Source organism: Ixodes scapularis, unplaced genomic scaffold (genome assembly GCF_016920785.2).
Source record: "Ixodes scapularis isolate PalLabHiFi unplaced genomic scaffold, ASM1692078v2 PGA_scaffold0__279_contigs__length_252992795, whole genome shotgun sequence".
NCBI lineage: Eukaryota > Metazoa > Arthropoda > Arachnida > Ixodida > Ixodidae > Ixodes > Ixodes scapularis.
Window position 1 is genome coordinate 192,488,226 of NW_024609835.1, and position 12,923 is coordinate 192,501,148.

At 45.3% G+C, this 12,923-nt stretch overlaps 1 protein-coding gene across 1 annotated transcript; it reads right to left on the reverse strand.

Moving 5' to 3' along the window:
- Window positions 1-1,118: 1,118 nt before the first annotated feature.
- Window positions 1,119-10,654, reverse strand: LOC115328585. Its single transcript, XM_040214139.1, has 4 exons — window positions 10,646-10,654; window positions 6,900-7,102; window positions 4,609-4,990; window positions 1,119-1,427 (listed from the first exon to the last, which is right to left on the reverse strand). Exons 1-4 carry the CDS (start codon window positions 10,652-10,654, stop codon window positions 1,119-1,121), a joined length of 903 nt encoding a protein of 300 aa, XP_040070073.1.
- Between the last annotated feature and the right edge of the window lie 2,269 nt (window positions 10,655-12,923).

Here is a 12,923-nt window from a genome sequence, read left to right on the forward strand (position 1 = left end):
TAATGACGTCGCACGTGACGCCACCTGTTACCCGCACGTTTAATTATTGGACGTTTCCCCAAATAACGTCACGAGGGTCACTAGGGTGAAGAGTGACGTTTTGACTAGGGTCAAGAGTGACGAGATGAGGAGGGAGGAGGAGGAGGCGAGGTGCCAGCTGCCCGTTGTGCAGGCAAGTGATATCACCATTTATATGTAAATCACAGAGGCACGTATTTAAACGTGGTGTACTCGTTATCCAAGTGGCCAACTGTTTCTGTGCTGTACCCATCAATTTCTGGGGCACGTCAGAAGAAGTTGGTAGATTGTGTGCCGCCAAGGTCGACAGCGGCTTGCTCGCGGTAGCGCTGCATCTCTCGCCTAGAGCACTCACCAAACATTTCGTGCAAGACAAAGAAGTTCATGCCAGTCATGCAGGAAAACGTCCCATTGGCCCCGAATTACGTGCACTCGCTGTTCTGCTGTTCCATCTCGTGGGAGCACACTCAAGAATAATGCTAAGGAGATAAAGAACGCCGAGCAGTCTTGGACAGAGCCGACAGCAAGTAGTTAGACATCTAGAGTAGCACGTGCTTTGTCAAAGTGTTGACTGTGGCGCTGTTTCGTCCTCCCGCCTTGATCCGGCTGTCCAGTTTCCAGGCACCGGCAGAACTTAGAGTGGAGCTTCTAGATGTGAGCACTATATTTCCTTTCCCCGGACACACTGTGAGCGAGAATACCGGATTATATATGGGAGGAAAACGGAGGGGAGGAGGAAGAGCAGGGGAAGAGGGGAGGAGCACGGGACGAGGAGAGGGGGAGGGAGGAGGAGGTGTTGGCACAGATGGGGAGGAGGGGCATACCCTCGTATCAGTACCCTCCCTTCCTCCTCCTCAAGAGCTGTGCTTTCATTCAGCATTAAGGGAGTTGTAAACATCTTTCATTTTTTATTCTTTTATTGATTCTTGTATTTTCACCAACCAGCTCTTTTGTGTTTGTCCCGTGTTGTGTAAGCTCATACGCCTATCTGTAACATATATTCTAATGTGAAAAAAAAATGCAAGTGGTTGCTTTTTTATTTTTTTGAAAGTGATTTGAGGCAATGGTTTATTCACTTAGACGGTACAAGAATTGATGCACTAAGACTCTCCCCCAATTCTTAGTTTGGTCAGATTCAGAGGAATGTCGTATGCATTGACCTCAGAAGATTTCGTGCTTCTCTCCTGCAAATGGTCGCTTTCGGTGACGTGAAGGTGAGACTCGTGTGCACTGACCGCCGTGTACATTCCAGTGGCAGTGAATTGAGCCTTGTTCCGTCCCACACGCTTCAGATGTGGATCCCGGACCCAGGTGACGGGATAAAAGCACAAATGGTGTCCTCTAACTCTCTCCTCGTACCAAACAGCGATCCATCCCTCTACTAACACGGCCGCCGTCCAAGGGACATTCTGCGATGAACAAGGACACAAAATGAAAATAGTAGGCGAATGGAATCTAAGTTTAGGACACCCGTAACCCTTCAGATTTAAACGTCGTTCCACTCTGTCCTTTTTATATTTTACCACGCGCTGACGATAAATTTACAGTAGGTGTCTTTGATGGTAAAACTAGAGCAATGTTCCATTCATTCGTACCTAGAACCTTTTTTTTAAATGAAGCCACGTTTCGGATTTTGTCAAACCCATTGTCAATAATCAACTTGAATAAAGCTGATAGCACCCTTCACTATTCGAGCTTCCATGAACAAAGTGTAAAATTCATATCTTGCGTTTTATTGCAATATATTCTTCATCCCACTGCCATATAGTGCCGATTGCCGTGAGGATACATAAATGAATAATTATTGCCCCACCATTTTTCGTGTCTATTATAAACGAAAAGTGCTAATAGCAGTATTATAACATTTATAATTAAAATACAAATGTATCTCAGCACACTCAATATTAATAATAATAAAAGTCATGCTCTTCCATTTCAAGTTGCTTGCGAAGACACTCACTGCAGTAAAGAATTCGCCACTTGATTCGTATGATCCACTGATCGATCGACGATTGACACAACTTTAATGAGACTTCTTGAATAATAAACTGGGCGCACTTGAAGACATATTCGTTTCTTTGGCAGGAAAGGTAATGTTTATCTTAGAGGGTCCGGATACCATGATGTGGCTGACACCAATTGAGTTGTTCAAAAGTGTGATTTACTACTTGGATTATAATTATACATATGTTGATAGAGGAGAAGGTTAATAAACAGGCGATCTGGCTAGCGTCACTAATGATTCTAACCGGAGACGACGGACGACCATGCGGACAAGGGAGAAACACACATCTAACTTATATTGAAACGTGCGTGCTTGTAGCGTGTACTCCTTGTCTTCGGTCGTCCTCAATCAGAATAGTGTGTCATTTTGATCCACTTTAAGAAACGCCTGCGCGTCTACTTACACGCAAAACATTCAAAGAGTCAATTTCTGCGACCTACGAAATCAGCTCAGCGAATGATGAGGCGGAACATTCATTGAGACCTCTATATTTAGTCTGCACTGCGGCATTACGCAATGCAAGCGTCACGCTTTGCATCACGTAATGCCAAGGCGCAGACTGATTTTTTAGGTCGAAACGGTTGTTCTGCCTCATCATTCGCTGAGCTGATTTTGTAGATCGCAGAGATGGACTCTTTGAGTGTTTTGCAGGTACGCAGACGCAGAGATATTTCTTAGAGTGTATAGTCAGTATTTTGTCTAGCGGCGTCTAAAACGCGGGCATTTTTGTCCGGTCGATGTGTCTGTGAAGTAGAATCAACAAACACTACCTTCTTACAAAAAAAAAAGGCCTGGGTTTACAAAATAATCAGAGTTTAAAATAATCGTAGACTTTACATCTCTCTCAAATCTAAAAGATATTTACTGTTCAGAGTTTTAACCTTTTATCAACTTTCGATGACATATTGCCAGTGGCTCAATGAGACGTTCTAAGAAAAGTCACTAGATAATCCATATTTTCCGTTTTCTCCGAATAGCTCTGCAGCAGCATTATACTCCACAACTTCCTGCGGCATTTCAGAAGGGAAGAGTGCTCATGTGCAGCTTTGGCCTCCAGGATCACGAATATCGAGATTATTTTTCAGAATGGGCCACGAAGGTTACAGAAAATCATTTTCAAGTTATCGCTGAAGCCACTCCTCCCGGAGCGCGACGTCATATCCAGGGTTTGGGGAATCTCCGCTCTCGCGCATCTGCAGCGCCTATCAAAGCTATGCACGCGCAGTCTTGCAATTTTCATAAAGGTCAGAAAATGACCTCATGACTGGCGACGGGTGTAAGTGGCAGCGTTTACGCGGATGCGACCGTATTTCATCTGATCGAGATTCGACTATTTTCATCGGTAGCAGATGGGTAGGTCAGAAAGAAGTAGGAAGAGAAACTGCGTGCGATTGGTCCTGCTCAATTAGATGCGCGACACGCGCATTCATGTACACGTAGCCTGTGAGGGTGATTATACCTCGCAAGCTTGCAATTGCCCGCGATGCCCACACGAGCGACACCCGCTTGGCGGCCAAAAGATCCTAGCTTGACGTGACGACTGGTCAGATGTTTTTTGCGTTTTTTTCGCGTTCAGTTAGAGCCTCGGAGAAAGCGAACGTAATATTCGAATTCCGGGGATAGAAATAATCTAAAATTCACCTCTAACGTTTTTTTTTTTTTTTTTCGAAACCCTCTTCAGCTTTTTTTAAGTGCATGACCACCGACTTGTACACGACCACATATAGACGTTTTGCAGCAGATGCGCATGGTCACCGCCATGACTGAACTTCAACTTTTGATCACTTAATTTCATCATTGCCACAGCAGTACAAGTTATTGGCATTTCAGTTGCTACTGCGTCCTCCTTCCCAGCACTGATATTTTTAAAGGTTCGTCAAAGCCCGCTTCAGTGGCGTAGTATCTCGGTAAGAAAATAAAAGGTCAGCAATGGCGGATGTGCTAGGCACGTGTGCAAAGCCTCTATCAAACATTACCGTTCTGACTTGCTTGGCTAGTTGAGGGCACAAACAGCTCGTAATAAGACAGTAAAGTTCAATAAAAAAATAGCAACTGCTGCCGTTATTGTCTACTTACTCACGCTTTCTAAGGGTGCATGTTAGATTTGATAAGCCCATTGCATGTTCACTGTGTTACTGATGCCTGCAGCGCAGCAAAGAGCTGTACATTTTCATTCCTTCCTGTATAATCGCTTACCCGTCAAGGAACAAAGGGCCTGGTCTATTATATGAGGCTTTTCTTTTGGGACTTGTGTTTCAGCGTTTGATGCCGCAACCATATCCACTGCTATGCAATAACAACGTGTCAGGGACTCGCCAAGCTTTGTGTAACAACTGTCATTTGAAGGTTGAAAAACACTAAGACGTGGCCTTCATGATCGTCCTTCTTGAGTGGGGAATCGTTTTGTGGCGCTCTTATCAACGAATGTCGGAATGTGATTGGCTGTCGAACAATAATGAGATGCCAGGGACTTGCCACGTCCTTAGTTTCTTAGGTTGGCAATAACTATAGATATTCGACAACCCCATATTGGTCGTCGCTAATTAACCATCTTAAGCGCTATGGTATAGTTGGGCGAGACGTACCGTTACGGTATCTCTGACGATCCATTCAATTTTGACAGTCTTTGCTGGAGGCACGGTGACTTCTTGTTGCAAAGTGAATGTCTCGCTCTTAGTGTGCATTTCACCACTCCCTGACCGATAGTCCAGGCCGATTTCTAGCTGGGATTCGAGGGTCGCAATCTCCTTGATACTGGTACTGGCTTTCACGGAAAATGAAGAATGGAATGCCGTTTCCGTGGTCCAGCTAGATGTCTTCGTGTGCACAACCGTTCTTGAGACGGTGACTTTCTGTGGTTGCGACTGCTCGTTTCTGACCACTTGAGTGTGTACCACATTTGGCTCATTTAGTCTGCTCGTCGCGTTGCCGTAATCAAGATTTCCTGCTGTTGCCGTTACCTTGTACCTGTGGAGGACATGGAGTTCTTAGGTATTTTAGTTTTCGTGGCATATACACGTGTATTGCTACAACGAACGCTTGCATGACTGCAGAACTGTAGATGTGCGCCGCCTTTCAAAATGAACCAGTAACTAAAACGTTAAAATACTCGTTTTTCAAAACATACGTGATCTTGCATTATTCCAACTGCCGAACTTATGATACTTTTTGAGACCCTTGAGCACTATTTAAAGTTTGTCTAATTTGTTGCAGCTTCCGCTTTGTTGTAGCTAAAATATGTTGTTATAGCGGTTAAGAGTTGAGCTTGTTGGTACATACTTGTAAATATATCAGCTTGATATTTAGAATTAAACTAGAACACAAAGAAAGAAAGCACAGAATTGGACACACAGCTGACTACCAACGATGTTTTAGTGTAACCTTCTTCTTTGCGCGTTTGCTCATTCATTTATAGTCCCAAAAAGAGCACGATAAACCTATTATATAAATTACCCTATATTCCACTAATAAAGATCACTCACGATATTTACACCCATACAAAAATATACAAAGCACTTACACGGATTTCCTAGAAAATTATTGTTTTTTTTTAAAACTAACCCCCCATAAGCTCCTGCTGTTGTTGTTTGGGGCGTGACATTTCGTAGGTATTGTCTTTCTTCTTTGTGTTCGGTGATTGATGGGGTGCTGAGGCAATCCTTCGCGTGCTGCTGGATGGCGAGCGCCTCCGGCATTTCGCGTGCATGAGAATTGTTGTTTCTGGCAATAATTATCTAGGAATTTTGTGCAAATATCGGGAGTGATCTTTATTAGTGGAATAGGGTAATTTATATAATACGTTTATCATGCTCTCTTTGGGACTATAAATGAAGGAGCAAAGACGCAAAGAAAATGTTTACACTAAAACATCGTTGTTAGTCGGCTGTTTGTCCTATCCTGTCTTTCTTTCTCTGTGTTCTAGTTTAATTCTAAAATTCAAGCTGATATATTCACATCTTGTTATTGAGTAATAGCTTATTGATAATAAAAACAAATATTCGTTTACCAGCAAACATCGGCGAAACCCATTGGGTTATGTTGTAACTCATGAAGAATGATTAGTCCAATTTATTTCTGGGTCGAAAAAAAATATGTTTAAGGTCACATGATAACAAAGCGCCTGCATTAATTTCGATAGGCTCCACGAAGAATAAAAAAAGTGTACCGATAACTGTGTGTAGTATATGCCAACCACATAAAAAGGCGTTTTTTGCTCTAATGTTCTGCCCTTAAATCAGAATATAAACAAAATGTCTAAGTAGAATTGTATCAAGAGAGTTTTATAGTTGTTTTGGTTAACTTCAATATGCGTGCATATTATAAACCTTTGTCTATATATCACATTGCAACTTTACTTTAATACAGATTTTCACGCCCATGGCGATATGCAAAACTTTTATGAAAGACGCTGTAGGCAAACTACAATTCTTGTACCCAATGAAGCAATAGGGAATATTCACTGGCCGCCATAGTTGTGTGCGTGATTGAGGAGCGCGCCCAGACGGCGAGCTTCTACAGTTTTTTACGGAACGTGCATTCTACACCATCAAGATTCACGGTCATAGCAGCCTATTAATGTGAGTTCATTCTGAGCATGCGCTGTTGACGGCGCCCTTCAAATATGACGTACAGTGAATGCCCCCTCTACTCTGTTCACCCGTAAGCTCAGACTAGAGACTCCGCCTTCAGCGCGAGCTTCCTGCCCTTCCTGAGAGAAGTGTGAAGGCGCAGGCGCGCGCAACCAAAGCACTGCGGAAGCCAGAGAGCTCGCGCTACAAGCAGAGCTTTTGGTCTCGGCGTAAGGTTGGACCACCGTGGGTTGGACCATTTAACTGGAGGCAGTGTGTATGGGCAGGTTTCAGGCGGGACCACTCACGTTTTGTACTTGTAGGCGTATTCCCTGAGGTGCACGTGCTCCCCGTGCATGTCCCACCAGCTTACTTGCGCTTTGTTATATTTAGACACATTTCCTACGAAGTTTTTTACAGCCTCGTCGAAATCGAAGACAACGGCTTCCTTCGCTGTTGAAGACACAAATAAATGCACAGACGATTCTAGATAAACAAAGTAGGGGAAATCCTTAAAGGGGTACTCCGGCGATTTCTTCCTGGTCCCCAATTTGCTTGAAATTTGCTAAACTCGCCAAACAACATTGCTAAAATAGTATCCCAAATATTAGGTCAAAATATTTTTTTTCACGAAGTTATTGAATTTACAGTTTTGGTCCTCACCGTGTTTTTCAAACTGAAAATCTCTACTGGCAACAACCAATAAGTGACGTCAGTGGAAGGCAGGGGTTCACTCTTTGGGCTGTAGAATTCGTTCCCAGCTGATTCGAAGCAGTTTCATGGTGTCAAATGAATGCTTCGGAAGCTCGCTCTAGTCCCCGCGCTCCAGCACGGAACTAATGGTTGGCATATTCTATTTCTTAGACTGCTTGCTCGACTCGCAAGCCTGCCCGCCACTGACGTCACGGCACTGAAAAGTGCGGGTGTATCTAAATGTTGGTTTTTGCATCATATTCATGTGCCAATTTCACAATAACTATTATGAATTTCGCGATACTAAATAGCATACCGGGAAGGGTAAAGGCCGGGGAGTCAGAAATTATAATTAGTTGAGTTAGGTCAAAAAATCGCCGGAGTACACCTTTAAGGCTATTTCACATAACACCTCTTTCTTACGGTACGAACCTTGCAGACACTTACGCCGAGATATTACCGCAAGTCACCGGTACATCCGGGCATCGTATTCCGCGTGCCAAGCTACTCCTTTAGCTGGTTACAACCTTTGTACGAGGCACGAAATTACCTGTGAATTGCGGTCGTGTCTCAAACCTAAGCATACGTAGGGTTCGGAATGTAAAAAAAAATGTACTGTATAAACCCGCATTTACTGTCACGATTTTTTTTTTATCGTTAGGCAACAAATAAAGCGGCCACCTGCGTACCAATAGACAATTTTCATGGCAATAGGCACCACGCATTGCTCCAGTCTTTCACGTCTCAGAGAACTTCCGGCTCATCAAAGGAATGAACATAGCCCACCAAACACCGCCATTTGAATTGTCGATGAAACGTTTAACCACCTATCCTCCAGGTGAACGTGAAAAGAACGAAGAAGCGCGAGACCTGTTAAAGTTTATCGAGTATTGTTGTAACCCAACTTGCCTCCTTCAAAATGTTATTTTGTACTTCCGAAGGCCCGTGTTAAATCACCAACTTTGTTGTCCATGTAGCCTCCATGGTTTCTAGCACTGCTGACTAAAGCAAGCCCGACAGGCTTACAAAGAACGAGCGACCAGAAATCGCTTACGACCCAAGCTGGACTCAATGTTTGTAAACAACAAAATGGAGTATACTCTGTTTACCCTAAACTTGAGAATACAGGCAATGGCACAAGCAAAAGAGCTCGAGGTCGCCGCTTTGCAGCGTTCTTCCGGAGAACGAGCGATCGCGCTAGAAATACACGTCTCAAAGCCAGAAGCGCAGGCGAGCTTGCTCTTGTAGCTTTGGCTGTAGTCTCAGCTTAAGGGTAAATAGGTTACAGATTAAGCTTTCTTGGTTTGAAACAAATAGGAATGATCCAGTTTTAGCCAAAGAAAACAAAATATAGCTGGGATATAAAAAATCTGTGAATTGTGAAGGGGCACTCTAAGCTTGTATACATTTGAGGAGATTGTAAAACAAACAAAAACCGAGGTAATTCTGGAATATAATGGCAGACTTTCGGGAAAATTATTTTCCCCGCTGCCGCGAGATTAAGCGCTGCATAATTCTATAGATGATCTGAAAGAGTACGCGTAGAAGAAGAGTCAATCTTGGCCAACAAGTAGGTTGTAGTGCACTACCACCATAATAGCCGACTTGAAAGATGTAATCCAAAAAATAGCTCGACACTGTCAAAGCAGGACAACCACACAAACACGAAAACGAGAAGGAAGGCTCCTTGAAGTTTCACCGCGATGCGGCGCACAAACTGTCATTTGCCGAACCCAACCAAACCGCAAGAATTCTTGACTTCTTTGAAGAATCTCTGGTTGCCGATATACGCGTAGGACTTCTCGAACACTGATAGCTTTGGTGCACATTCAATGCGTTGTCGAGAGACATCCTACCGCATGGTTAGGCGACAGATCGAAGCAGGTAGGACGAATGACGTTCGAACTGCGACGAACAACTCGCAGACAAAAAAAAAAAAAAGCGGCTGCCAGCGGGACGCTTTCCGATCTTGGAGGCAATGCTTATCAGCGTGTAGCGTGCCCTCCTCTCCCTCGGGTCACTTGACAAATATGTGTGACAAATATGTGTGGTGACAAAATATGTGTGTCACCGAACGCTGCGTTCGGTGACACACGTATTTTGGGCACGTATAAAGAACAGAGGGCGAGAGAGATCTTGGAGGCCTTTCAGATAGCTTCTCGGGGAGAGGGATGCATAAGCCAACCCTCCCTTGCACTGATTGAGGCCGAGTTGGCGTTTTTAAAGACAACGACACGTGTCAACACGTAAACATCGTGATTTTACAGTTTTTAAGATGTGTAGTTTGACAACAAAGAGCTGCGGTGCGCATGAGCGATTTGGGGAGGGGGGGGGGGGGGCGGGATGCTATTTGTGTTTTCTGAGGTTCCAATAAAATTTATCAGTTGCGAGTGAGCGCTCGTCCGTCGTTTGTGTTTCTTACTCTGCCCTCGTCTTTTGTGCGCTTTTAAAACCAAGATGTTCAAGTTTCAAGATTCATAATTCCTCTTCAAACACGAAGAGAGGGAGGAGGGAAAAGAGCAGTACAAAACTGCTTGACAGTGACCTCTCCCCCCCCCCCCCCCCAACAGCAACACCAGAAGAGGTACTCAAAATAAAACCACTCTCAAGAGTACACAATCCCATCTCTGACGAAACTAGTAATGATAATATAATATGCGTTTGCTGGAATAGTTTTCAATTGTTATATTCCGCGATAAAAAATTGTTTAACATTTTGGGTATCTCACCATCTCATTTCCGTAGTTTGTTCTCAAGCGCGGGACCGTCCAGGCGTCGGCATGACGGGTGGCGTACGAGGTGTTTTGTGAGGGGAGGGAAGAAAGAGAAAGAAGACTGTTTCCCCGAGTGGTTTGCCACTGTTTTATATGCTAGGAGAAGTTTATAGTCATAATGATTCATGATTACAAAAATTACTAATTTATTGAATAACTGTGCCTTGTGGCTGTCATTTGCTTCATTACACAAAATACGGATTACTTTTTTTCTGAAGTATATGAATACGGTGAATATTTGCAGAAGTTGCAGTTCCCCATACCAAGAAGCAGTAATTAAAACAAGAATTGAATAAAAAGTTATAAAGAAGTCGTAGTACAGACCGGGGTAAGGTTCTTCTATGCTTATACCACTTTTGATAGTTTTTTTGCTATCATCTGAACTGTTTCATCCCATCGCATGTATTCATTAAACATAACACCAAGAACTTTGACATTCTGCACAATTTCGATGCCACATGAGTCTAGGGAGAAAAGCTGATTTCCGCTTATTCTTTGCCCTAAAAGCAACAGATTTCGTTTTATTACTATTTCTCACTAAAGAGTTCTGGACTGTCCACGTACACAGCTTTTCTAGAATTGTATTACCTCAGGCATTCCAGCACGACGCGTTACAGCCTCGAGAAGTACGCGAATAGACCGATCTCACCAGCTAGTCTGAGTACGCCACCGCTGCCGACATGCATCGTGGAGCTGTAGTCTGTCTGCACGCGCGACAACCCTGCTGAGGTCTGCGCCAGCAGAGCACGAGGCGGCATAAGCTGGCTCGTGAACTGGCGTCTGCCTCCTACGAACTACAGTTACGGCGGCGTCACGCATGCGTGGAACGCTTGGTGAGATCGGTCTATTGCGCGGGTTTCAGCGCGCTCGGACACCCAGCGCGAGCTCGTAATTTGATTGCTGCAACGGCGGACGTGCTCTCGCAATGCTCGATGGTCTTGCAGCCACCTCTTCGCGTGCTACCTTCGCCGCGTCTGAAATTGAGGTGAAACAGAGTCTAGAAGTATGTTCTTTCACGCGGTCGCGTGTTCCGCGAGAGAGATTCGAGATGAATAAGTAAATCGAGGCAACAAATAACGCCAAGGTTTTAAAGTTCTGTCAAAAATATCGGCTCGCCAAAATCGCGCGTTTAGGTAAAAATATATATATATATATTTATTGCACTTGCAGTATAAGCGAACCTCAGCGCAATCAAAATATAAATACAATTACTCGCATTCCGCGGGCGATTGTAAATCGATGAACCGGTGCTCCCGGCTTTCCGGAAACAGACTGCCACAGCTGAAATAGGCGTGCCCATGCCGTCAATTTGTACGCTCAGTATCAAACGGGCTCCGGAGAGCCGTTTGATAAAACCGGTACAGTTTGCCGGTCACCGGTCAACCGGTCTGTGCAACATGGCGACCGGTTGGAGCCAACGTGCGAAAACTTTGCCCAATCCAGTGGCCCGTTTGCCAAAAGAATGACCTGTATGCCCAAATACGTGACCGTTATGGGTCATACGGAGGACCCCTTTGAGCCATACGGGGACCTTTTGACAAACTGGTGACCAGCCTGGCTAAACATTTACCGGCATGGAACCGTTTACTTTCATATAGGCGCCAAATGGCTTCCTCGCCGCGGTATCCCGCGACGAGGGAGCAGACGCAACGGCCATGCACGGAGCGAGGGAACTCGAGACCACACCACGCTACCCCAAAGCGAAACGTGCCGTAAAGCAAGAACTGTTACCAAAGAACGACTACAAGATCATCATGAAACCGAGAGAAAGCTTGAACTTCGCGAAATGGAGACATATTGCCATCGCCCGCAGCCTGAGTCAAGACAACAAGCTCCCCATCGACGGCATGCGCGGCCATGTGATCTCCAAAGTGCAACATGATCAGAACACAATCATCATTAGCATCGCAGACATCGAACTCGCCACGCGAATGTGTGAAATCGACCAAATACATCTGGGGGAATACGACTATGTGGTCCACACGTATTCGGTGGCCCCCCAGGATTTTGCCAAAGGGGTAATTCATGACCGGGAACCTGAAGAGCCCCAGGAAATCGTCTTGAAGGCACTCTGGAGCAGAACCCACGAAATCATATACGCCAGACACATGGGAAACACCGACAAAGCTATCATCACTTTCAAGGAAACCACGATCCCACGGGGAGTGTATCTATACGAAGGTGAATACTGCTGCAAACCCTACCGACCGACCAAAGAAGTGTGCCGCATGTGTCTCAAACAGGGACATCGAGCGGACGTGCGCCTGACGCCAAACATACACATCTGCGTCATCTGCGGACACCCAGAACCCACCGAGGCACATCAGTGCACACCCAAGTGCGGAATCTGCTAAGGCGAACATATAACGGGCAGCACGAACTGTACCGAGCGATGGCAACCAACCAAGATACCAAGATACAGAAGACCCGCCGCGTCGAGGATCCAGCATCAACAAACCGAGCGTCAACCAATCCAACAACACCAGCCAGGCAAACGAATGCAAAAAAATAGCGCCAGCACAGAACAGACAGCGAGTCATCAAGGGCAGAAGAGTCAACCACGAACTCCAACGGTACCATCCCCCATGGCGCGACTTCACACTAAATTCTGGGAGGACGCTGTCATACCAGGACCTAAATCGAAGCACACCATGTCGAACGCCACACCTAGCCGACCCACGACGGGACAGCATACCAAAGAGCCATCTACGGGGCAACACACCAGGGAGTCACCACGGGGACCGGATCCCCCGAGAGCGACGACCCCTTCTCGTCAAGGAGTGAACGACCGCGCACTAGATCACGTGGGGACGGGGAGCCGGAGCTGATGGAAGAATCGACTCCGGCGCCCACAGCGGGAGGAGTC